At 40.7% G+C, this 26889-nt stretch overlaps 1 protein-coding gene across 1 annotated transcript in view; it reads right to left on the bottom strand.

Moving 5' to 3' along the window:
- Positions 1-5941: 5941 nt before the first annotated feature.
- The window catches only part of LOC129711153 (RNA-binding E3 ubiquitin-protein ligase MEX3C-like), a 31406-nt gene continuing 10458 nt past the window's right edge, over positions 5942-26889 (bottom strand). The window contains exons 2-3 of the mRNA XM_055658604.1: positions 7914-7994; positions 5942-7801 (exon numbers count right to left, since the gene is read on the bottom strand). Of these exons, the coding sequence (XP_055514579.1) occupies positions 6621-7801; positions 7914-7994 (1262 nt within the window). The 3' untranslated portion in view covers positions 5942-6620. The remainder of the gene's footprint in view (positions 7802-7913; positions 7995-26889) is intronic.

Genomic DNA, 26889 nt, shown 5'->3' with positions numbered 1-26889 from the left:
CTCCTCAGTTCATACTGCCACCCAACTTTGCAGTTCATACTACCACTCAACTCTGTGTCATCTACAAAATGCAAATGTTACTTGGTATCCCTCATCTAAACCATTGATGTACATTGTAAATAGCTGCGGTCCCAGCACCGAGCCCCGAGGTACCCCACTAGTCACTGCCTGCCATTCTGAAAGGTACCCGTTAATCCCTACTCTTTGTTTCCTGTCTGCCAACCAATTTACTATCCATATCATTACCTATCCCTAATACCATGTGCTCTAAATTTGCCCACTAATCTCCTATGTGGGACCTTATCAAATGCTTTCTGAAAGTCCAGGTACACTACATCCACTGGCTCTCCCTTGTCCATTTTCCTAGTTGCATCCTCAAAGAATTCAGGATTAGTCAAGCATGATTTCCCCATCGCAAATCCATGCTGACTCAGACCAAACCTGTTACCGCTTTCCAAATGTGCCGCTATTTCATCTTTTATAATTGACTCCAGCATCTTCCCCACCACCGATGTCAGGCTAACTGGTTTATAATCGCTTTTTCTCTCTACTGCCTTTCTTAAAAAGTGGGACATTAGCTACCCCCTCCAATCCACAGGGACTGATCCTGAATATATAGAACTTGGAATATGATCATGATCACCAATGCGTCCACGATTTCTAGAGCCACTTCCTTAAATACCCTAGGATGCAGACCATCAGGCCCATGGGATTTATCAGCCTTCAGTCTACCCAACACCATTTCCTGCCTACTGTGAATTTCCTTCAGTTCCTCCGTCACCCTAGATCGTCTGGCCACATACTCATTACACCCCACTTACTCATCGTTTTTGTTAAAAATAGATTGATTTTAGAATTTATTTTCTGTAAAATGGTCAGTGCTAGGAACCAAAATTAGAGAACCAATTATTCCTTGTATCAAACCGGTGCATAAATCAGCAATTTGCAAAGACATTTTACAGTGGGTGGTCAGGAGCAATTGATTTGAGGCAGCTGAGTACAAAGAATTGGTTAAAATACTTGTGGAACAGGAGGTTATGTGCAAAACAAAAAGACAAGAACAATTTAGAAAAACAGAGAAAAATGATACACTCAAGGTTCTCCAGTTCTGAAAACAAAAGGTTAATGAAATAAAGCAATCATAAAAGTGGTTCAGGTATACAAAACAATAATACCACCCAAACTTCTGAGAAGCTGGCTTTAGTAGCTGAGCCTGGAAGAACGAATGGGCAAGTCCACAACACAAGCTGTTTAAAGAACAGTAATACAGCAATGGACAATTTGTATTCAGGAAATATCAAATGAAAAACAGACTTCATCAGAATTCTGTAATCTCCAGGGAAGATAAGTTAAAAGTTATTTGTATCACATTTCAGTTCATATTGAGCCTGTGCCCACATACTCTCCATCACAAAGATTTCTGTAAAATGCATTTCCACTCTGAACTCAACCTACCTGCTGTTGAAATCTTTGTCAATGCCCGGATTGCCCCCAGTTTTGCCCATTAAAATTATTTCCTGACCAAGAGATTATTGGAAGAGGCATGGTTAACTTAAAACTCTGCTATCAAGTCCCACCCCATGCCTGAGCTTCATGCTCAAGTTCACTTCTATTGTATTTCCCATATTTCATTGGTCTCTTAAAACCTATTCATGCCACTTCTCAGAAATGGAATTCAGTTTTGTTTTGTGCTTTTAACATTACACATTGGAACATTAAATGCTTTTGTTTTTGAAAAATATGTTATACTCAGGGCAGCTCATTGTGCCATTATTCCAAACATTGAATGGTGAGATGTAAATTATTCTAATATTTCTAAAACTTTACTAACCTGTATGTTTCAGTGCCACACGAAGGCTTGAAGCCATTTACTTCAGAAAATTGGCCAGTAGGCTGAAGCCAGCTCTCCATAAAATGTTGGCCTGTTTCTGCAAACCACTATTCAAAATGCAATAGTCTTGCCAACAATTAGTAAATTTGCTGCTTTCAGAGATGTTTCAGATAATTCTGAGGTTAACAATAACTATGTCTGGCAAGCTAGGATTTATTCCTTGGAGCACAGGAGGCTGATTTTAGAGCGGTGATTTTATAGGTGCATAAAACCACGAGGGGAATGGAAAGGGTGATTGCAGAGACTTTTACCCAGGGTAGGGGAATCAAAAACTAGAGGACATAAGTTTAAGTTGAGCAGGCCAAGATTTAAAAGAAATGTGAGGGGCAACTTTTTCCACTCAGAGGGTGGGTGGTTATATGGAGCGATCTGCCAGAGGAGGTATAGTGCCCTCCATAATGTTTGGGACAAAGGCCCGTCATTTATTTATTTGCCTCTGTACTCCACAATAGTGGAGTACAGAGGCAGATCTGTAATAGAAAAAAATCACATGTGAGATTTTAATAAAGGTAATTTTCTATACAATTTTGTTTCTCACCATATAGAAATTACAGCAGTGTTTTTACTTAGCCCCCCCCCCCCGTCATTTCAGGGCACCGTAATGTTTGGGACACATGGCTTCGCAGGCGTTTGAAATTGCTCAGGTGTGTTTAAATGCCTCCTTAATGCAGGTATAAGAGAGCTCGCAGTACCTAGTCTTTCCTCCAGTCTTTCCATCACCTTTGGAAACTTTTATTGCCGTTTATCAACGAGGACCAAAGTTGTGCCAATGCAAGGCAAATAAACCATTATGAAACAGAAACAAGAATAAAACTGTTAGAGACATCAGCCAAACTTTAGACTTACCAAAATCAAATGTTTGGAACATCATTAAGAAGAAAGATCGCACTAGTGAGCTTACTGATCACAAAGGGACTGCCAGGCCAAGGAAGACCTCCACAGCTGATGGCAGGAGCATTTTCTCATTAATAAAGAAAAATCACCAAACATCTGTCCGACAGATTAGAAACACTTTTCAGGAGTCAGGTGTGGATTTTTCAATGGCCACTGTTCGCAAAAGACTTCATGAACAGAAATACAAAGGCTACACTCCAAGAAGCAAACCACTGGTTAGCCGCAAAATTAGGTTACAGTTTGCCCAGAAGCACTTAAATGAGCAATCAGAGTTCTGGAAAAAGGTCTTGTGGACAGATGAGACGAAGATTAACATATCAGAGTGATGGCAAAAGCAAAGTGTGGAGGAGGGAAGGAACTGCCCAAAATCCAAAGGATACCACCTCATCTGTGAAACACTGTGGTTGGGGTGTTATGGCCTGGGCATGTATGGCTGCTGAAGGTACTGGCTCACTTATCTTCATTGATGACACAACTGCGGATGGTAGTAGCATAATTAATTCTGAATTGTATAGATACATCCTATCTGCTCAAGTTCGAACAAATGCCTCAAAACTCATTGGTCGGCAGTTCATTCTACAGCAAGACAATGATCCGAAACATACTGCTAAAGCCAAAAATTAGTTTTACAAAGCTAAAAAATGGTCAATTCCTTGAGTGGCCAAGTCAATCACCCGATTTGAATCCAATTTTTGCATACCTTTTATATGCTGAAGAGAAAACTGAAGGGGACTAGTCCCCAAAACAAGCATAAGCTAAAGATGGCTGCAATACAGGCCTGGCAGAGCATCACCAGAGAAGATACCCAGCAACTGGTGTCCATGAATCACAGACTTCAAGCAGTCATTGCGTGCAAAGGATATGCAACAAAACACTAAACATGACTACTTTGATTTACATGACATTGCTGTGTCCCAAACATTATGGTGCCCTGAAATTGGGGGACCAGGTATAAACACTGCTGTAATTTCTACATGGTGACACCAAAATGCATAAACATGGCCTTTATTAAAATCTGACAGTGTGCACTTTAACCACATGTGATTTTTTTCTATTACAAATCTTAAATTGTGTACAGAGGCAAATAAATAAATGATGGGTCTTTGGCCCAAACATTATGGAGGGCACTGTAGTTGAGGCAGGTGCATTTTTAATACATTTGAATGAATAAGTTTATTGGCCAAGTATTCACATACAAGGAATTTGCCTTGGTGCTCCGCCCACAAGTGACAACATGACATATAGTGACGGTTAGGAATGACACATAAAACATTATCGATTAAACATGTGAATTAAATAAAATACCAGACAAATGAAAGTTACATATTTTTGGTTACTGAGTAGAGCTACTACTCGTGGAAAAAAAAGCTGTTTTATTCTGTCTGGCTGTGGCAGCTTTGAGTCACTTCCAGAGGGAAGTGATTCAAAGAGTTCATGGCCAGGGTGAGAGGGGTCAGAGATGATCTTACCCGCTCGCTTCCTGGCCCTTCCGTGTACAGTTCGTGCTAAACCAGACCATGATGGAGAAGGTGAGGACAGACTCTACGATGGCTGTATAGAATTGGACCATCATTGCCTGCGGCAGATTGTGCTTCCTCAGCTGTTGCTGGAAATACATCCTATGTTGTGACTTTTTGACTGGTAATTTGGACAGGTGCATGGAGAGGAATATGGGCCAAATTCATGGAAATGGGACTATCTTATATCGGGTATCTTGGTTGGCATGGGTGAATTGGGCCAAAGGTTATTCCATGCTGTATGACCATGACTCTAATTGCTGCTGAGTGAAAACAAATTGGGTCATCAGAAAACAGGGATGTGCTACAGCCAAAAGGACACCTGCACTCATTCATTTAACATTAATCTTCTACAATCACAGTTAACTGCCAACTGCTATGCATCCACCTTGGTACTGCTGTGCGAAGCAACAAGAAATTGATTGCAATTAGGAAACAAGATAACAACCAGATATGCAGAGAACAGCAAATTTGTAACCAAGGGAACACTGTGGCAGGACAAAATACCATATAACAGTGGAAAATAACAGACATTGTAAAATGTGAACATTTTGCCGGAAAGATTTGATGTATTTTCAATTTACGCCTGGCTCAAAACAGTTGCATCATTGGTTAATTCAGCAATTTACATATGTTATAAATTGTGCTACATTCCCAAACAAGCACATGGGATCAAAGCAAAAATATTACCATTCACAATATCACCATTTTTTTTTAAGCACTTAACATCTAACAAAAAAACACTTATCATCACAAATCACGAGCTCCTTTCAAAGAGGCTCTTTAATGGAAATTTGATACTGGAACTTTAAAATTAAAGGTGCAAGCTATTATTTTCAATTAGGAAAGCTTTTGATAATCAAGACTGGTTCAACTTGTAGGGAAGAACAAAATGAGAAGTCATGTAGATAAGACAGTCAACAAATTAAATAGATTCCAAAGAATAAATTATTTCCCACGAAGTAGCAAGAATATTGAATATTAAATTCACCATTATGAGAGTGGTTCCTGCAAATGACAGTGATTATTTAATCACTGGGATATAATGAGGTAGAAGACAGCATGGGAAGATGGATTAACATCATATAATACCAAGAAGAGCTGCCTGGGCCAAATGTGGCGTCTCATGTATATTCAGGAAACCAAAACATAAACCTTATACTAGTGAACTCTTCAGTAAAAAGTTGTTTTTAAAAAAATATTTTTTCAATCGATTACAACTATGTTTCTCCCCAATGCACAGAAAACAATCATGAGTGCGGGTAATATTGAGAAACCCCTTCACGTCAATTGTACCTTTTAATCTGGTGTTTAATATCCCATTCATATCAATGTACCTAATGAACAATAGCATCAATCTGAGGGGCAGCCTCCTCAATTTATTCCTACTAGTTAAAGGTAGTACCTCGTTTCCAAAAAATGTGAGCAATATTTTTATATGGTCTCACTGATTAAAACGTTTGGCATTCATCTTGCCTAAACCCATCGCAGTTTGAAACACCTCAACTTTTTCACATCCCCATATACATTTCTAACATTTAGTGACAAACACTTACTGAGTGTGCTAACACACCTTGGAGTTTCAGCAATTTTCAGCAACATTTCTCACACAATAAAATTTATTTTCTTCCACACCACATACTGTAAAATGTTTTTATTAAGAAGGTATTTTAAGTCAAAAAATAAAACTCTTAATACAATTTCATACCGTCAAGTCAGTTCAGCAAATATATATCAGTACTTTAGCCATGTAAGGTTAAAGGTCCATTATCTTAAAATAAAATATATTTAGTTTTTAAAATTTATTCAAATAAAGTACATTTTCAGTCCTATAAATTCCCTACATATACATAGTAAGAGGTAAACAAATGATAAAACTTGGATATTTAGTAATCTGTACTGGTGCTGTCACAATTAAACTCTGGTGTTATAAAACATACAACCACTTGGCTTTTCTCAGCTATGTGTACAAGATATAATCTATGCATTAAAAAATAAAATGCTAGGTAGAAATTTTAAAAACTCATATCTGCAAAGTGCGGCGGACCTTTCCTTTATTTAAATCTAACTGAATACTGTCATAGTAACTTTGACAAGCAGTACACACTCTCAGCACGTGGTTACAACTGCTCAACAATATCTAACTTATTCCAAAATTGCCAATGATGACTGGGTTAAAATTAAAGCTAATTTGTAAACATCTCCTCTAGGAAATATAGTCTTCCAGTCGAAATAAAATAAGGGTTGTCTGGGGTATATTGTACAGCGGTTATTCGGTTCCTGGTGTTGCCTGCAGTACTTGCTACGACACGAAGCCGCTAAGAAAATATACGGATGGCCTGTGATGCTGGTTTTTGGCAGACAGGGCACTTGGGCTCGGTTTTCTCACAGATGCGGTTGGCACACTCCATGCAAAAGTAATTGTGACCACAAGGAACAAGTGCTGCAATCACTTCGCTCTCACGGCAAACTACACAGTCACGGTTGTTTTTCTGCCTGCTTTCGGAACCACTCGAGTCTGTGGGAGAGCCAGATGTTGCTGAGGTACTCCCAGGAAGTGAAGATGATGAATAGCCTGGGCTGTTAGAAAAGGCAGACAGGGATGTCTGGTTAGGTAGCCATGCTAAATTAGCCAAAGGGTCACTCTGCACACGCCTAGCCAGTGGATGGTCGAGGGCACTACCGTCAGAAATGGTGGGAGACACACGAAGAGTGGAGGAACCACCAATGCTGTTGGTGCGCCTCTGGATAGTTGCACCACCATTGAAGACTTGAATAGGATTGCCGTGCTCGAATGGAGACCATATCATGCTGTGAGGACCACTAAGACAATCAATGGCTGGGTACTCCAAGCCCACATCGCGCTCATCTGCATTGACAGAGGTAAGTGATTCCCCAAACGTAAAGCCACCACTGCCTGTACTGAATGGACTTGTTGGACTGGTATCTGCTAATCTGTTGCTGTAATAAGAGTCGGTGGAAGTACTTCCCAAAGAACTTAGGCTGTCATTTCGAAAGCTAGCAGCAGGTCTGCGGGCTGGGTTGGGGGCCTTGGACCAGAGGCTCCCGGTAGTGCTGATGCCATCTAAGCTCACATCAGTTCCATTAGAGTGAAAGTCATTATCTGCAGTTAAGTCGATAAGCACTCCAGTTCTCATTGAAATATGAGCCTCAATTTCCTCTCTGGCTCGATCCACATTTTCTGGCATGCCCGTAACTTCAAAGACTGGCTCTTTGTCACGGCTTGGGGTGACTATGTATGTATGAGTTGTTTGCTGGATTCGTTTTATGGTAGCTCCTTTCGGTCCGACCACAAGCCCCACCACGCGATAAGGCACACGCACCTGGATTGTCGTCTGTCCTGGCAGGTTAGGAGATCCTGCTACAGTTCCTGCCAACCCATTAGTTTTGTTGCGAGATGCTCGGATCATTGAGAAGTGTTCTGCTGCTGAAAGAATCTCCCTTTTGGCCATGGCTACGTCTTCCTTTCTCCCAGTGAAAACAAATCCCTTTTGGCCATGGCTTTACGAAGAGGTGCCTTCCTTTTCCCTTCCTTCCCGTGCTCGATGTAGAGACCATATGATTTGAAAGACGTCTTAATCTCCCTCAAACAATAAATACAGGTTCTTCACCTCGAACAGGGGTTTTTATGTAGGTGTTTGTCTTTGCGCGAAGAGCCTTAATTTTGCAACCTATGAAGAAAAGAAAATTGCAATTAGATATATTTTAAAGTTCTCTATCAAAATGTATTAAATAAGTCAATGTTGGTGCAATACATGGTTTGGAAAACAATTATTTCAACTATTTGCTCTTTCCATGATAATGGATGTAGAGACAAACATATTATTGCCTCATAATGGTGGTCTGAGGCATCAAGGGTAGAAGACGAGGGATTTGTTCAACTATAATGTAGAAACTGAATAAGTATAATTATACAAATTGTTTACAGTATTTCCAATGGCCTGTAAACTTAATTTAATTAAAAAATTGAATGGTCAAAACTTCAGTCTGCCAATTGCTTCTTGATACTAAACATAGAGATGGAACACTTCCAATGGGAACACTATCCTGGGATTAAAATGCCCAAAGATTGTGGAAGAAACAATTGCTTGAAACCATATACAGAGATGAAAAAGAGACAAGTTTACAAATACTGCGATTAACATTGAATTAAGTTTTCACACACTTCAAACATGGGTTTTTCTACATTTACTTGAGAAATGTATTACACCATGCAAGGTCAGAGTGGCTGGGCGCCCTCGCCTAGAAGATTCAGCTACACCCTACCGCTCAATGTCGCAAAACCTCATTCTTTATACTAAATAGCTATAATTTTTGTAATGATTCAAATACATATGGTGAGAAAAAAAAATTGCTTGTGTGCAAACATCATCACTTGTAATTTTACTGCCTGGTGACACTTTCGTTATTATCCTCCCATGGGAGCAAAGTGAAAAAGTCTGGCTGAATTTGGTGGTTTTGGGAAAAATAAAAATGTTGGAAATACTCAGCATCTGTTGAGAGAGAAATGGCATTAACTTTTCAGATCAAAGGTTCTATCAGTTTTAGGCAGTGCCTTGAAGGGAAAAAAGAGAAGTGGGATGGTGGCTTCAGTGAGGAATTAAAACCATATCTAACATGGTTGCATAACAGAAAAAAAGGAATTGAATTTGGAGGTAACAAAGACATGGATGAATACTTCAAGAAACCTAAAAGGTGATCAATGCATCTTTTGTTATTCATACGCTGGATGGGACCATCGCTGCAGGCCCAGCAACATTTGATGTGGGGGACCCTTGTTAAACGAGCGATACATTTTCATCGAATGCCTAACATTACGCAATCTCTAAATACCATTCAAATGGAGGCAAATGATTAATTACAAGTTTTTGAAATTAAAACATTTGAACACTTAAAAGTTATACCAAATATTTGAAACGATTATATAAATAAAATAAAATAAAAAATAAACGATTATATAAATAAAAAGAAGAAGAAAAAAAAAAGAAAAATCAGCATCTCTTTGCCTCATAATCCACAGGCCTAGAATCCGATTAAGCAATGCGATTTTAAATCTGACAAGGAACAGGATTCAAGTGTTAGTACCCTGAAAGAACGCTGGGAAATCCCACCAAGACTGGGTCCCTCCCGTAGACCTGATGGGGAGTCCAGCAGTGGAAGTTAACATTTATGGCACTGTGTGTCACACTAACATTCAGACATTTGCAATACACGTACAGGTGAAATTTACAAAGATCCCAACAGATGAAAGGACCAACTCCAGCAAGATTTGCCCCACTATTCCTATGGCATTGTTTCTTTTTGTACATAAGGGTTCAAGGTAATTTCTTTAGACAGTACTGCAAAGGCAAGTCTGATAAGTAATCACAATTACTGCCATGGTCTGCAAGTGGCAGAGGGGATTCAAGATGGTAGGTTTGTTGCAGATCAAAAACAAAATGCTGGAAGAACTCAGTGGGTCAAGCAGCATCTGTGGAGGGAAATGGACAGACGATTTTCCAGGTTAGGACCTTCTGTCTCTAAAATGTTCCTGACCGGAGATGTTGTCCATCCATTTCCCTCCACTCGTTGTTTTATACTCTAGATTACAGCATCTGTAGTCTCCTGTATCTCTACATGCAGATCACGTTGGTCTTTTTGTACAAAAGGCGCCAAGTTACTTTACAATGTCCTTATTCAGGCTAATGGGAAGTATTCATGTACACTTGGTATGATTGCTGCAGAATATCTACTCATTAGCCACCGTATTGTTGATGGATATTCTTGCTGGGTTGCTAGACAATGGTGATGTCTAGAATTCAGCGAAGATGTCAATGAATGAGGTCAAGATTTTCTGTTGAGTTACTGCTTGGCTCTTTCACAGCAAGAATATCGCTTGACACTTCTCAGCCTGAACCCGAATGCGGCCCATGTCTTGCAGTTTCATGAATCGAGGAGTATGTATATTGTTGAATATTTCTGAAATGTTAAACATCCTCCAGTATTATGTATTTAGATGGGGTTTTTTGGCAACGATCATCTTAGAGAAGAGGATAAAGGTCACCGGGCAACAGCTGAAATTGGTTTCTGACCAGGATCCTGGTCTAAAGAATTCCATAGACACAAAAAGTTGGAATAACTGAGCAGGACAGGCAGCATCTCAGGAGAGAAGGAATGGGTGATGTTTCGGGTCGAGACCCTTCTTCAGAATTCCATAGATGTTGGGGGAGTTCAGAAGCAGGGGAGTTCAGGATAACGGGTAGGCCATTTAGAACGGAGATGAGCCAGATAGTTGTGAATCTGTGGAATTCTTTGCCTCAGAATGCAGTGGAGGCCGATTCTCTGGATGGTTTCAAGGGAGAGTTAGATAGAGCTTTTAGTCAAGGGATATGGGGAGTCAAGGGATATGGGGAGAAGGCAGGAACGGGGTACTGATTGTGGATGATCAGCCATGATCACAGTGAATGGCGGTGCTGGCTCGAAGGGCCGAATGGCCTACTCCTGCACGTATTGTCTATTACTGTAGGTCAAGGGACATATGCCAAACCAGGTAAAGACAGCATACACTTCCTTCACCTATAGACATTTATGGAATTGATGATTTGTAACTTTTTACAAACATTGGTAATTTTGTCACCAATATTAATATGTTTAATTCAATAAATATTTAATCTGTAATTTTGCTGAGATCCCAATTCCTTTAATCCAGATCCTTGTTGCAGTTCGACCAGGCTCGTGACATGGCCATGCTCCATCCATTGAAAAACAAAAATGACTGATAGTAATATTAATAAAATGATAGTGATAACAAGAATGAATTTCAGTGTTGTATCTTCGACATAGGACAATAACACACATTTGATATGGGGTTACTGAAACAAATTTGAAAGTTGCCTGGCTCAATCCAAGGTAGACAAATCCAAGGTAGACAAAAACGCTGGAGAAACTCAGCTGTACTATTGGTTTACTGTCTCCTAGGCTCCGAGCCAATACAGGCCACGGTATCAGACTATTATCTACAGTGTGGAAACAGGCAAGTCGGCCCAACCTGCCCACATTGACCAACATGTCCCACCTACATGGTTTGGCCCACATCCCTCTAAACCTGTACTATCCACGTAACTGTCCAGATGTTTCTTTAAGCGTTGCGATACTACTCGCCTCAAACGTCTTCTCCGGCAGCTCGTTCGTACACCTCTATGTGTGAAGTTATCCCTCAGGCATGTAAGTACTTATTATAAAAAGATTCCACAAACCTCATACATTCATTTAAAAACAGCATTAAAATTAATCAAACCAGGGGTGTTATAATCAAATATCGCTGCTCTTTCTCTGCTTCCCAAATTTTGGAGTAGGAAAGAGAGACTACTCTTATTCTTAATTTTAATTTATATTACAAGTGTCTGTGAAAAAGAAAAAAACTCCAGATACGGGAAATATCAAACAAAATCAAAATGCTTTAAGTTATCAGATCAGGCAGAACCAATGACAGAAAATAAGATAACATTGGGTTGAAAGCCCTTCATTAAAACTGTTTTGTTACTTCGAGACAGGGATATGTCTTGTTTCAGTGATGCATTCTCTCACTCAGTTGTATAACAGGTGCAGACTCACAATAATAGCAACTTAGATTTAGCTCTTAGGGCTAAAGGAATCAAAGAATATGGGAAAATAGCAGGAACGGGGGTACTGATTTTAGACGATCAGCCATGATCATATTGAATGGCGGTGCTGGCTCGAAGGGCCAAATGGCCTACTCCTGCACATGTTTTTCTATGTTTCTAACTATTAGAAATTCCAAAGTATAACTGATTATAGGATCTAAGCTGCTTACAACATATTGCATATTATTTTCTAATAATGAAAGCAATGAATAACTATAACCACCTGCATATGGATAAAATCCAGGGGAGTCACAGTGGCGGAGTTCATGCCTTACAGTACCAGAGACCCAAATTCAATCCTGATTACAGATGCTGTTTGCTGCCTCCCTGTGACCACTTGGCTTTTCTCCGGGTGCTCCGGTTTCCTCCCACACTCCAAAGACGCGGATGTTTTAATGTTAATTGGCTTCTGTAAAGTGTAAATTACCCCTAGTGTGTAGGATAGTGCTAGTGTACGGGGTGATTGCTGGTCTGCATGGACTTGGTGTGCCGAAGATCCATTCTCCATGCTGTTTCTCTAAAGTCTAAAATTAACTAGGTATATAATCGTCACCATTTCACAGACTTTTAATTGGAAAGCAACAGGCAAAATTGTATAATAAGGAATATGGTTCTTACAGATTCTTCACCCATCATACTTTAGGAATTTATGACGATCAAGTTGGAGCACTTCTTTAAATTGGCAAATCAAATATGCATCTTCTAATATACGTTTAATTGCACCATTCAACAAGTGCGTTAAATAAAGTTGCAACACAAGCCACCCACCCAGTGTTAACAATATCAAATTATGCCAATTTTGTGCAGTGGGACTACTTGCCCTTTAAGATAGACTTGCAATGATCAATTTGATTAAGAGTCACTTAAACCAAATTAGTACAGGTGCACAACCTTTTATCCGGAGTTCCGGAAACCGAAAAGCTCCGAAAACCAGACATTTTTTCCAGGATGTTGTCTGCATACCAAAGCTCGCGTTTGGCGCCAAACTTGACCCGAAACGACCCACGGTCAACCCAGGTCTGTGCTACTGTAGCGGCTGCCTCCTCCCCGGAGACCGGGGAGACATTTAATCATCTGTAAATCATTGCTTAAATGTTAGTCAGTTAGTTTGGAGGGCTTTTATGTGAAGGGGGGGGGGGGCTGTGGCCGCCGACTCCCAACATCGCGGAGCTGGGGCTGCGGGCGTCCGGCCGCGGGCGGTGCCGGTTGTAGCTCTGACCCCGGCAACTCTACCCCTGGCTGCGCGGCGCTCCAAATTCAGCGCCGCCCGCGACCGGACGCCCACAGCCCCACGATGTTGGGAGTCGGCGGCCACAGCGCTCCGGAGCTTACTGCACGTCGACCCGGTAAGGCATTGCCCGCTCCCCGCCTCTCCGACCAGGTAGGGGACTAAGAATTAAAGTTTCCCCCCCCCCCCCCCCCCCCCCCCCCCCCCCACCACATAAAATCCCTCCAAACTAACTGACTAACATTTAACCAATGATTTACAATGATTCCCCGGTCTCCAGGGAGGAGGCAGCCGCTCCAGACTTTTCAAGCCGCCCGCGCTACCTACCTAATCTACGCTAAAAAGCTTCCCTTCGGAAATCCGAAAAATTCTGAAATCAGAGAAGTGTCTGGTCCCAAGGCTTTCGGATAAAAGGTTGTGCACCTGTACCAAAATACGTTAATAGAAAATTATGGAATCAAATTCCACTTCAATGCTGTTGTGTTCTAATGCTCATGATTCATGTTCTCATGCACTGCTGATGAAGTTCTTTACTGTGTAGATGCTATTTATTAGTCAGCATAAGACACCCTTTCCACAATAATTCTGACTTAAAGATCCCACAATATCAGTTGTATGTGTGTTCTGGGCAACATTTCTTCACAAACCAAGCTTAATGACAAGTCATTCACTGTTGTTTATGGAATTGTACTGTGTACAAAATCATTGCATCGTAATTGACATATTTATGCACATGTACATTTTCATTTATTCTATTTCCAGCTTGCACCATTCCTTTCGGCCTTCATTACTTATTTCTTTATGGTTGGTCAACCATATCCTATTTTAACCTCATCATCCAATAATTACCTCATACCTGAACCAACATATAACCACAGATGGCAATATTTTCTACTGTAACAATATTACATTGCTAAAATCAGATCTGGCTTGTTGAGATTTCGAAATCATTGGAATCTTGTACACCTACACTATTGCGTTCCCAATAGCTTTCTACAAGAGATTACTATTCATGGCCGAGGGGAAAATGCCAGTGGGAAATGATTCGCTTACTCACAGGCATTGATGGCAATTTAGACACCCATTACAGGCATGCCAGAGATCAACTGAATCAAAGACAAGGAAACTTGGGCCATCCCACTTTGTATGATTCAATGCAAGAGGTACTCAACCATATAAAATACCATCTGCAAAGTAGATCCTCATTCGGAATTTACTACACCTCTGAATCTTTAAAACAAAAGCTTTCATTCAGGCAAGACAAAATATGCATGCAATTTTGGCTAAATACTTGAGATGTGCGTCAAAAGGAAAAAATAAATTTCAGGAAGTATCATAAATATAATGTGTAGATCCTTGCGCTGTCTCAAAATACAGAACTCCAACCCAAGAGGGGTTCTTTAACTTCATTAATGGAAAATCAGAATTTCAAACACTAAATTAGACCAACACTAAGAACAAACAGGATTAATAATTTACTGTTGTGGACTTAACCACAAAAAAAATGAATTTTAGATGACACCGATAACCTTTGCAAAGTACTTTGGGAGATATTTCAACACACTATTCAACATACTGCTCATTAAAATGGTTGCATGTTCACCTATGTCTACAGTGCCAAATTAGAACACATGGTACCCAAATGCATGAAACATGTGGTACACAAACAGTTTACCACCCTTCTTTTCACAATCACAATAATACTTTATCAGCCAAGTATGTTGTGCAACATACGAGGAATTTCATTTGCCAAGACAATCATACAAATAAAAAGCAACGGAACAGAAAATACATTTTAACATAAACATCCACCGCAGTAACTCCTCCACTTTCCTCACTGTGATGGAAGGGAAAAAAAAGTTCAAATCTCTTCCCTTCATTGTTCTCCCGCAGTCTGGGGCCTCGATCCCTCCGTTGACGGGATGATCTTGACTCTTGTAGCCGGCGGCGTTTTGGCCATCCGCATCGGGGCAATCAGCTCCTGCATCGGGTGTGTCCGCTCCCTCGTGCCGGCGATCAAACCCCGCGTCCGGGCTGGTCGAGCCTCTGCGACATTGGAGCTCCTGATTAGCCTCTCCCGAGACTATGAGCTCGCACTAGCAAAGCCCGCAGACAACGGTTGGAGCGATCTCAGGCAAGGGATTGACTCCGATGTTAACTCCACGCCCCGAGGTGGGGCTCAAGGTCAATCCGAGGAGGCCTCTAGCTCCATCGATGGTAGGCCGCAGAGTGACCGGAGATGCGATCCGGAAAGCAATCGCATCTCCAGCAAGGTAAGAAGCTGAAAAAAAGGTTTCCTCCGATCCACTCCCCCCACATAAAACAAACCGGAGAACATTTACATGGACTTTTAAAATGCACTAAAAGTTAAAAAAGGCGAAAAAACTGGCAGACTGTACAGCGCCCCAGGTGGTCCTGGATTATCTGGTCAATATCTCACTACTGTTTGGAATCTTTTGCTGTATACATTTGTCATAACAGTGCAATTCCAAATGTCTCCTCCATGTTACAGCTCTTCAAGTAAGCTACTCTCCAAGTAAGCATTACACTGACCTCAGCAGTTTTTCCTTATATCTAACTGAATATACACCTATTGGAGTAGCACTTGGATTTTGCCTCATTCTTGCAGTTTGATTAAACATCATTTCAATTGCAAACGGGCAAATAACCAGTGGGCTGAGGTACCCAAACCATTTCAATCGGGATAAATCAGTCCAAATATTAGCATAATAATAATAATAATAAACTTTATTACGGACTCATGGTCCAGACAAGGGGCAACATTACATTAAAAATGCATTGCATATCAAATATCATAAATATATATAAAATCATGGTAAATCACATAAAAACATCATAATTAATATTTAACAAAAACCCACAATACTTAAGTTAAAAATCCAGATTAAAAGATGATCAATGTCCTACAACGAGACAACGATACCAGTGTCTCCACAACTGGGATTCGTAGCGTGTAGTGCTAACCCTTATGTTTGACAAGGCCACAATAAGCACATTTTTAGAGTCATTTATCCTGCAAATGAATTTATACATGTGGTGTCTTAGGATAGCTTCTAAAGTACTGACTCCTGCAGCCACAAACATATTACTGGCACTACACCATCTAGGTTGCCTTAGCAGTGTTCCCATGGATAGTCTCCAACTTTCTGAAGTTCAAATTTACATCAGGTTCAATGCTAATACCCTCCAACTTTCATTGACATTTAATTCAACAACTTTCCTTTCCAGCTTACGTGAATGGGCAAAATATAACAATAATAACAAAATTCAACTATACCTCCTTTTACCCAGCCTTTAAATTATTGCCTTAATTTAGTCCACCGGTTATCTTGCCCTAAAAGTCTAGTTGGTCTATGTCAGTGTGATTCCTAAATTATAATGCTGCTCTTGCAAACAGATAATTTTTTTAAATACAGGTACTGCTTTTTATTCAGTATTCTATAGCTCTTGCCCCAATACATGGCAGTTCTGCAGCTTCTGACTTCTCCAGGCCCATGTCTCTAATAATCCAATTCCAACATTCTCACTACCTCCTTCATTCTAATCCCTCTTCCATTCTAATTGCACCCTTTGTTTAATCTCAGACCTTACAATTAATAAAATTGCCCCAAGTTCACTCCTTGCACATCCCCATTTGTATCCACACAACATGAGACACCATGCAACTTTGTTCCTTGCTTTTAATTTGCACCTTGCTTTAGGATTCTCTTCTCACCCTGACCACCACTATTACAGCTCCATTTTCAAAGTAGTAGGATTCTTCATTAGTTTCACATACATGTGCACATATGATTTTATGGTAGCATTTGCTCCTTATGCTTCTTTCTAGTTTAAGAATCGACAGTCTGAGAATTTTTCTTCCTTCAGCCAATGCATTTAGAATTATGCATTACAGTGCCCTCCATAATGTTTGAGACAAACAAAGACCCATCATCTATTTATTTGCCTCTGTATTCCACAATTTGAGATTTGTATTAGAATAAAATCACATGTGATTAAAGTGCACATTGTCAGATTTTAATAAAGGCCATTTTTTATAAATTTTGGTTTCACCATATAGAAATTACAGCAGTGTTTATACATAGTCTCCCATTTCAGGACACTATAAAGTTTTGGGACACAGCAATGTCATGTAAATGAAAATAGTCATGTTTAGTATTTTTGTTGCATATCCTTTGCATGCAATGACTGCTTGAAGTCTGTGATACATGGACATCACCAGTTGCTGGGTGTCTTCTCTGGTGATGCTCTGCCAGGCCTGTATTGCAGCCATCTTTATGCTTGTTTTGGGGGCTAGTGCCCCCTTCAGTTTTCTCTTCAGGCCATAAAAGCATGCTCAATTGGGTTCCGATCGGGTGATTGGCCTGGCCACTCTAGAATTGACAAATTTACAACTTTGAAAAACTCAATTTTTGCCAGTATGTTTGGGATCATTGTCTTGCTATATATAGAATGAACTGCCGGCCAATGAGTTTTGAGGCATTTGCTTGAACTTGAGCAGATAGGATTTGTCTATACACGTCAGAATTCATTATACAGGTGCACAACCTTTTATCCGGTGTTCCGGAAACCGAAAAACTCCGAAAACCGGCCATTTTTTCCAGGATGTCGTCTGCACACCAAAGCTCGCGTTTGGCGCCAAACTTGACTCGAAACGACCCACGGTCAACCCAGGTCTGTACTACTGTAGCGGCTGCCTCCTCCCCGGAGACCGGGGAGACACTTAAACATCTGTAAATCATTGCTTAAATGTTAGTCAGTTAGTTTGGAGGGCTTTTATGTGAAGGGGGGGTTGAAGGGGTAAACTTTAATTCTTAGTCCCCTACCTGGTCGGAGAGACGGGGAGCGGTCAATGCCTTACCGGGTCGCCGTGCAGTAAGCTCCGCAGCGCTGTGGCCACCAACTCCCAACATTCGCGGAGCTGGGGCTGCGGGCGTCCGACCGTGGGCGGCACTGGATTTGGTGCGCCGATCCCGGAACTCTACCCCTGGCTGGTTGGCGCTCCAATCCTGCGCCGCCCGCGGCCCGGACGGAGCCCGCAGCCCCATGTGGGCTCGCCGCAAATGTTGGGAGTTGGCGGCGTCGCAGCGCTGGGATACCAGCATTTATGGAAGCGGGCAATGCCTCTACGGGGAGGGGTCGCTGTGCCGGTAAGCTACCTACCTAATGGGCGCTGAGGCCGCCTTCTCCCAACATTCGCGGAGCTGGGGCTGCGGGGTTGTGCACCGACCGCGGGCGGCACTGGATCATCAATGAAGAGAAGTGGAGCCAGTACCTTCAGCAGTCATACATGCCCGCCATAACGCCCCCACCACCAGCCAGAGGGTAGAGTTGATCTTGGGCAGGGTCCATATTTTGGAGCTACAACTGGCGCCGCCCGCGGCCCGGACGGAGCCCCCAGCTCCGCGATGTTGGGAGTCGCCGACCAGGTAGGGGACTAAGAATTAAAGTTTCCCCCTTCACCCCCCCACCACATAAAATCCCTCCAAACTAACTGACTAACATTTATGCAATGACTTACAATGATTCCCCGGTCTCCGGGGAGGAGGCAGTCGCTCCAGACTTTTCAAGCCGCCCGCGCTACCTACCTAATGTACGCTAAAAATCTTCCATTCGGAAATCCGCCGAAAATGTCCGAAATCCGACAAGTGTCTGGTCCCAAGGCTTTCGGATAAAAGGTTGTGCACCTGTACTACTATAATTAGCAGTTGTATCATCAATGAAGAGAAGTGAGCCAGTACCTTCAGCAGTCATACATGCCCAGGCCATAACGCCCCCACCACCATGTTTCACAGATGAGGTGGTATGCTTTGGATCTTGGGCAGTTCCTTCTCTCGTCCATATTTTGCTCTTGCCATCACTCTGATGTAAGATAATCTTCGTCTCATCTGTCCACAAGACCTTTTTCCAGAACTGTGGTTGCTCTTTGAAGTACTTCTTGGCAAATTGTATCCTGGCTAACCATTGGTTTGCATCTTGCAGTGTAGCTTCAGTATTTTTGTTCACAAAGTCTTCTGCAGACAGTGTTCATTGACAAATCCACACCTGAAAAGTGTTTCTGATCTGTCAGACAGGTGTTTGAGGATTTTTATTATAGAGAGAATTCTTCGGTCATCAGCTGTGGAGGTCTTCCTTGGCCTGCCAGTCCCTTTGCAATTAGGAAGCTCACCAGTGCTCTCTTTCTTCTCAATGATATTCCAAGCAGTTGATTTTGGTATGCCTAAGGTTTGGCCAATGTCTTTAACAGTTTTATTCTTGTTTCTCAGTCTCATAATGGCTTCTTTGACTTTCATTGGCACAACTTTGGTCCTCATGTTGATAAACGGCAATAAAGGTTTCCAAAGGTAATGGAAAGACTGGAGGAAAGACTAGGTGCTGAGAGCTCTCTCGTACCTGCATTAAAGAGGCAATTAAACACACCTGAGCCATTACAAAGACCTGTGAAGCCATGTGTCCCAAACATTATGGTGCCCTCTGTATTTTTTTGGGGGGGGGAACTATGTATAAACACTGCTGTAATTTCTACATAGTGAAACCAAATTGTATAAAATATACCATTTAATAAAATCTGACAACGTGCACTTTAACCATATGTGATTTTTTTCTATTACAAATCTCAAATTGTGGATTACAGAGGCAAAAACAAACATTAAAGCAGTTCAGTGCCAATTCTGTATTTAGTCTGAGATACCAGAATACAAGTACATTTCTCCGCTTACTTTTATAGATAAATTGTGATAATTAATTATTCCACTAAATTATTGTTTTTAGAGGGTCAGAAATTGTAATGAGTAATCTATACTCGGGTACTTGGAGTAAACTCACGTAATCACATTTTAAACCAAGAAACTATTAAATATAAACAATTTTTGTTTGCAATTTCAGTTCACAGTGGCCATTAAAAGTCTGTGTTGTTTTAGGGTTCAAAACCTAAAAAATAATTTTCTACATTTCTGTCAATATGGAACCATGGAATATTTTAAGTCTAAATCAACTCATAGATTTAAAATGAAATGCTTCAAATAATTTATTAGCGAGGTCTTTATGCGAACCAAATGAAATTAGACCAATAAATATTGTCATGTACTATTAAGCATTTGGTTTGGTGTAGCTAATTTTCATTATTCAATAAATTCCACTCCTTCCAAACTCAACCAACCCAAAAACAGAATTTATACTTTAATGCCACGGGTGTTCGAACCTTTACCATCACATTAAGCTTTTAAATCCAAACAGATGGATTCTTGTAATTAGAAGCCTGGAATAATCTCCATAGAAACAAATACATGTCCTCCACCTATTTTCCGACACCTTTGAATACACAGCCGTATTACCCATTTTGCCGGACCAATAGCAGTCACGTAATAATGATACAATAAATAATACACCTCTGACCCACCAATAATACACCTTCCACCTCTCCATCACCATGGACTGCTAGAAATGTAAATAAAACGTGAATTAAATTTACATCGAAACTTGCATTTCTTGCACAGCGCAGCCCAGGCACCGGTTAACGAGTTGTCCTTGTTCGGATCGGCAGCCACCCACCGGTCACAGGCTCTGCTTTCCCAGCAGGACAACCAGGCAGAGAGGGAGACAGAGAGGGAGACAGAGAGGCAGGCAGAGGCGCAGAGAGGCAGGCAGGCAGAGGCGCAGAGAGGCAGGCAGAGGCGCAGAGAGGCAGGCAGAGGCGCAGAGAGGCAGGCAGAGGCGCAGAGAGGCAGGCAGAGGCGCAGAGAGGCAGGCAGAGGCGCAGAGAGGCAGGCAGAGGCGCAGAGGCGCAGAGAGGCAGGCAGAGGCGCAGAGAGGCAGGCAGAGGCGCAGAGAGGGACGCAGAGGCGCAGAGAGGGACGCAGAGGCACAGAGAGGGACGCAGAGGCACAGAGAGGGACACAGAGGCACAGAGAGGGATACAGAGAGGGAATCAGAGGCACAGAGAGGGACACAGAGGGAGGGGGGGGGGGAGAGGGGGGGTCACATCATCACAGGGGAGGGCTGTGAAAACACAGAAACAAATACACACACACACATCCAAGATCAGAGTTTTATATAGTTATAATAATAAGGATGGTGAAACAATTAAAGGGAATTTATTTGAGAGAGAGAAAAAGGTGGAGAGGGAAGCGAGTGTATAGAATGGTTTCCCTGGAATGGAAGTGGGCCAATAAACGTTTAAGATTAACAAAATGTTTAACTTAACTTAATGCAGTTCATATGAAGAAAACACTAGCTAATTCATCAAGATGATTCCAATCACAATGAGAGAATCACAACCAGGATCCATTATGTAAAACGATATTTAGCTGCAAAATTCAAGACCCATAAAATAAACGCCATCTACAATTTAAATGATAGTAGAGGCAAGTCCCTGTGTTATGTTACGCGTCCCATTCCTGAGTATTATGCACAAGCCAATTTTCCCCATATCAGGAACACCCGTTTTCTATAGTAAGCCATGTCAGATCGTTCTTTGGTTTCTTTGAATAACCACCCTAATACTACACATAATTGAACAAATATTTACTGTATTCAGTCTTTAATGAACATCACGAAACATTATCGAGCTTGAAAATGCTTTAAAAATATGGAGAATTTACAGTCAGGTTTCCATTAAGCAGGTCATATACAACACAGGACCCTTATAACGGTTTTTAGTTTATCACTCAAATACAAGGCAGTAATAAGTAGTAAAATTGAAATCTTATTGCTTTCATTTTTTCAAAGCAGCCAAATTATAAAGTAGAAAGCTAGATGCTGGAAATAAAAAGAGCAGAAAATTGTAGAAAAACTGAGGACAGATAGCTTCTGTGAAAAGAGAAACCAAAGACATATCGTAAAGTATCAATTCAAAATTAAAACAAAACGCATTTAATTGATGAAATATTTAAAATGCCTATCATCCAAAGAGTATTGTTAATTTTGTGCCTCCGCTGTCCAAAAGAGTACTTTTGCCTCAAATACAGAAGAAATATCATGCAAACAACATTAGAGAGAATGTGTAGCAGGGGCTGTGAAGGCAGCAGCAGATATGATAGTGATATTTAAGAGGCTTTTAGATATGCACATGGAAGTGCAAGAAATAGAGGAATATGGACCATGTACGTGCAGATGCTCATTATGCCAAGCTAAGATATGCTTCACTTGGCATAATGCTCGGCACAAATATTGTAGGCGGAAGGGCCCACTCCCGTGTGCTGTTCTATGTTCTAAACTTAAATCTTAAGACATTTTTTTAAGATAATCACAGCTAAGCTGCAGATGCCATCTATTTGTGGGCTTCATGAAGCTGCCCTCCCTTTTACTAATTTACTAAATAAACACGTTTATTGCTCATTTTAATGTGGCCTTATAAATTCAAATATTCAGAAATTTAGAAACAGAACATTCACTACTAGTTACAAAAGCAGCTTTCCGGCGAAATTAACTGGGAATCAGATGGGTGACAAAAGAATCCCAAAACAATTAACTTTCTTTGGCAAGAAAATATGTAACAATGGGTCAATGTACACTTAATCTGCAGCATTATAGACCTCTCGACTTAATCAAAGATCTCCCCTGAATGCAAGTTATTTCACAGAATTCATCTAATCTAATGCACAATAAATATATCAATAAAGCACTTAATTCAACTGCATTACATTTTAACTGTAGACAAATTCATTGGGTATAATGCAGACAAATTCATTGGGTCACTTTATATTTTGGTATATATAGCCAGGGATATCAGTATTGCCAAATGAATGTGTCATGTTAAGTTATGCATTTTGGTATTTTACACTAGCCACAGACCGATGCACCATCAATCTTTTTCATTTTCCAAACTCTTCTCCAAAAATGTACCAGCATTAACACCGATTACACAATACTATTGTTTGAATCAGCAAATGAGAAAATTTGGATTATATGCGGCACACATAGCAATTTCAATGGAAAATAATATTAATATGGATGATAAAGACTACATTTTTCATTCCAGGGTCTTCTTATAAATCTGATGGATTAGATTAGAGAGAGAAGATATCAGACACAAGCAGTGGCACATGTCATGCAATGCATGCCAGCCAGGATGCCACTTCTGGATGTTGACTGTTGTACGAGTGATCACATAGAAGTAGGCTTTCAGTATGTTTGGAGGACTGGTTTATCAGCCAGCTACTGCCCTGCTTACCTGATAAAAGGTTATCCACCCAAAACATTAAATAATTAATTTTCTGCAGATGCTGTCAGACCATGTGATTATTTTTAGCATTTTCAATTTTATTTCATATTTGCAGCATCGGGAATTGTTTGTCAGGAGCTGACTGATACAGGCTTTCCTCAGCATTTCCATATTATTAAATGGGCAATGGGCTGTCTCAACCCAAGATTTTTTTTTAAAGATGTGTGGAGGTAATCCATAATCTCAGGTTCGTTATATTATTTTAAATGCAGTTATATCATTTCTAATTTCATCTATTGATGTCATACCCACATGATTGATCTCTCTATGAAATACTTAAGCTAAAAAAAACATTATACTATTCCCACCTCACTAGACCCGACTGCAAATTAATCTTGACTGTACATTGTAGTCCTATCTCCAATTGTATGCCTTTTGCACAATATTTTCCAAACTTCAAACACTCCTTTTTCTCTTTAATTATGTTTATTCATTACATTTGTTCTGTTTGGTGGAATATAGTCTCCTGATTTATTTAAGATATTTTCCTATCTGCTTTATTTCTCCCCAAATCTAATCTTAACTTCCTCAAAATTAACTCCACTCTTATCTCCTACAAATTTAACCATAAAAAGATACCACAACAAAACAGTAAAAGGGACAAGTTGCATTTTAAGACTATTCCCGTTTATAACAGACAATATTTTCAGTGATATGATACTGTCTGTTTGTATGTCATCTTGTAAGTAAGAAAATCAAATTTGCACAAATTTATTTTCCACAAAACTCCACAACCGTTAATGAAATTACATCCAGGTTTTCGTGCCAAAAGATCACCGGGTCAGGTTTTCTAAGTCAGCCTCATTTAAATAGTTCCCTCTATCACAATCTCCCCAGCTCCAAACAAGCATGACCACTTTTGCTGGTGGAAAATGTTCTGCAGGGCCTTGAATGATGTGGACCAGAACAATCCTGTCCATGAAACTCCACTGGAAACAGCTGTTAGAAACCAAAGCTATTTTTTATTTATCAATGCAAGAAAAGTTTTTTCAATGTTTCTCGGGGCTATTTTACATTCCGAAATATTTAAAACTATTGAAAAAGAACATTAAAATTAAAAAAAAATTGAAAACTTAGGAACAGTAAAGCTAACATAGATAATTTAAAATATATATAATTTAACTATCACTTTCTTCTTAAAGGCTTGCACAGCCACTGGATTGAATGGGCTCATGGGTCTGGTACTAGATTTATCTTGACGCAGGACGAAGAGCAGATTCCAATCTCATTGCAGAAAATCTCAGCAAGTTCCTGGTCCAGGCAATGGCCAGTGCACACCAGTTAGTGTTGTTGAACCTTGATCGTCAGAACTAGCTTCTGCAATTGCCTGAATGTCCTGAATATCAGCACTTATCAGCCAGTTACTGGCCGAATCCAGGCAGATGATAGCACGTTTTAAAATGCATCTTACATTAAGCACACTTTTAGCCACACATTTCTGAAAGCTACTGTTCCATAACTTTGGAACTATCATTTGACAATAAAACATTGATTTTAATATTTTAATTACCATCTGAATATTGCCTTTAGTTTCTGTACCAGTCTTACAAAATAAACCTAATTTCATAGTCTGACTTACTGTAGTACAGAGATCTATAATAATTTGGCATTTTCTGGTAGCTGTAATGGTTTAAAAATACTTTGTTCTTTCGAGTCAAAATTACATAATATGCTGATAAAATAATTAGGTGTCAATGAAAGAAGATAGCATTGGAATAGAGTGACAGAAGATGGTACAATTTTGATAAAGTCGTTGTAACAGCAAGAACTGGACGGTCGTTACAACCACAGAGCAGAACACATGCAAAAAGGGTGTACATTAGAAGGACTGACAAATGTAATCAATAGCAAAGATGAGAACCAATCTCCAAGATGGGTGTACCATCTCCAAGATGGCGCTGGCATGTGGAGACTCTTTACATGCGGGTCCTAGAGGAGGATCTACAATCATAAGATACAATCGCCCCACTCTTTCTACCTGTTGGTTTGATTATATTAATGTATAGGGAGGTTGCACTCAGTCGAGGTCACGACCTGTGACCCGTACTGTTGCCACGCAACGCCAACTGGAGTACACGCGATGAACTGCAGGTAAGCAGGGGTGTCGGTGCAGTACGGTCACTGACTCTGGGTGGGCAGAGGGAACAGACCGTCCGCAACTTCGCTGCAGCTGACGTTGTCCATCACCCAGCCCCGTGTGTGGGCACTACCGACCGACAGCCCCCAACAGTGCAGCCCACATGGCCGGACAGCGCTGACCCCGGGGGGTTTACACCTTGGTGCTCGGGTTCAGAGCAAAGATACTACAGCATTTGGTTCTGAGCACTCAGTCACCCAAAAAAAATAACCCCACAATATTGCAATCAAATTGGTCTGACTTTGAGTTTGCTTTATTTAGCGAAGGCTTATCGAGATGGGGCTGTCTCTCTGGACACGACAATGAATGCGGCTATTAGTCGCGGATTGTAAAAGACGCAACACCATGAGATAACACGTTTAAACATGATACCTTCCCGCTTTCAATGACAGCACCCACAATTATTTACAGCGCAAAAAATTATCATTTTGGCGTTTTTTATCGGGAAAGAAAGTACGCGTTCCGTCTGTTAACAGTGTATATCGAGGCCGCCATGTTCTCCACATGGATTGAGCTGCTCCGTGCGTCACGCCCTTTGACCCGATGACCTTACGTGCAACCCCCCTATAGTCTCTAATTTGAATGGGTCGCATGCAAACAAAAGCTTTGCACACTACCGCAGTACACATGACAAAAAAAATCCGAAACAAATGAAGATCCGGACTGGTTGCACACTTGCGGGGTTGAGGCCAAAACATGATTTTTTTTAAAAACGGCACAGCAAGAACAAGCAGAAATACCCATTCCAAATGCGAAACCAGTTAAATACTACCCCTTTAAAATTATCATGAAAAACCACCTAAACTGAAGTGAAATTTCAAATGACCTGAAAACTAAAATATGCCAATACTTAATTTCAAAAACTAGAATATACATATTCCTGCCAAACTCCCCTCTCTCCACCCCCACAACATAGAAAATTGAGGATCAAATTTTGTCTTGCAACTTACCTTCTATTTATAAAGAAGATGGCACATATTAATAAGTTGACAACTTTTTGTAAAGTGAGCCGTGAATAAAGTTAACCTCAGATGAGGAAGCATATCTGTACAGAAATCAGCTTTAGGGAAGAAAATCAATCAAGACATTGAAGGAATATGAAAAGGTTTGAGAAATAAGAAAAGGATATGATCATACATAGAGTCATACAACATGCAAACAGCCCTTTGGCCCAACTCATCCCTGCTGACCCATCTAAGCTGGTCCCATTTGCAGGTGCGTAGCCCACATCCCTTTGAACTTTTCCTATTCAGTGCATAATGTTGAATGGAAATTGCCAATCGGAGGAGCATGGCATTTGTTAAATCAAGTAAAA

The sequence above is a fragment of the Leucoraja erinacea genome, chromosome 29 (genome assembly GCF_028641065.1).
Source record: "Leucoraja erinacea ecotype New England chromosome 29, Leri_hhj_1, whole genome shotgun sequence".
NCBI classification, from domain to species: Eukaryota; Metazoa; Chordata; class Chondrichthyes; order Rajiformes; family Rajidae; genus Leucoraja; species Leucoraja erinaceus.
This window is presented reverse-complemented; position numbering and strand designations above follow the sequence as displayed.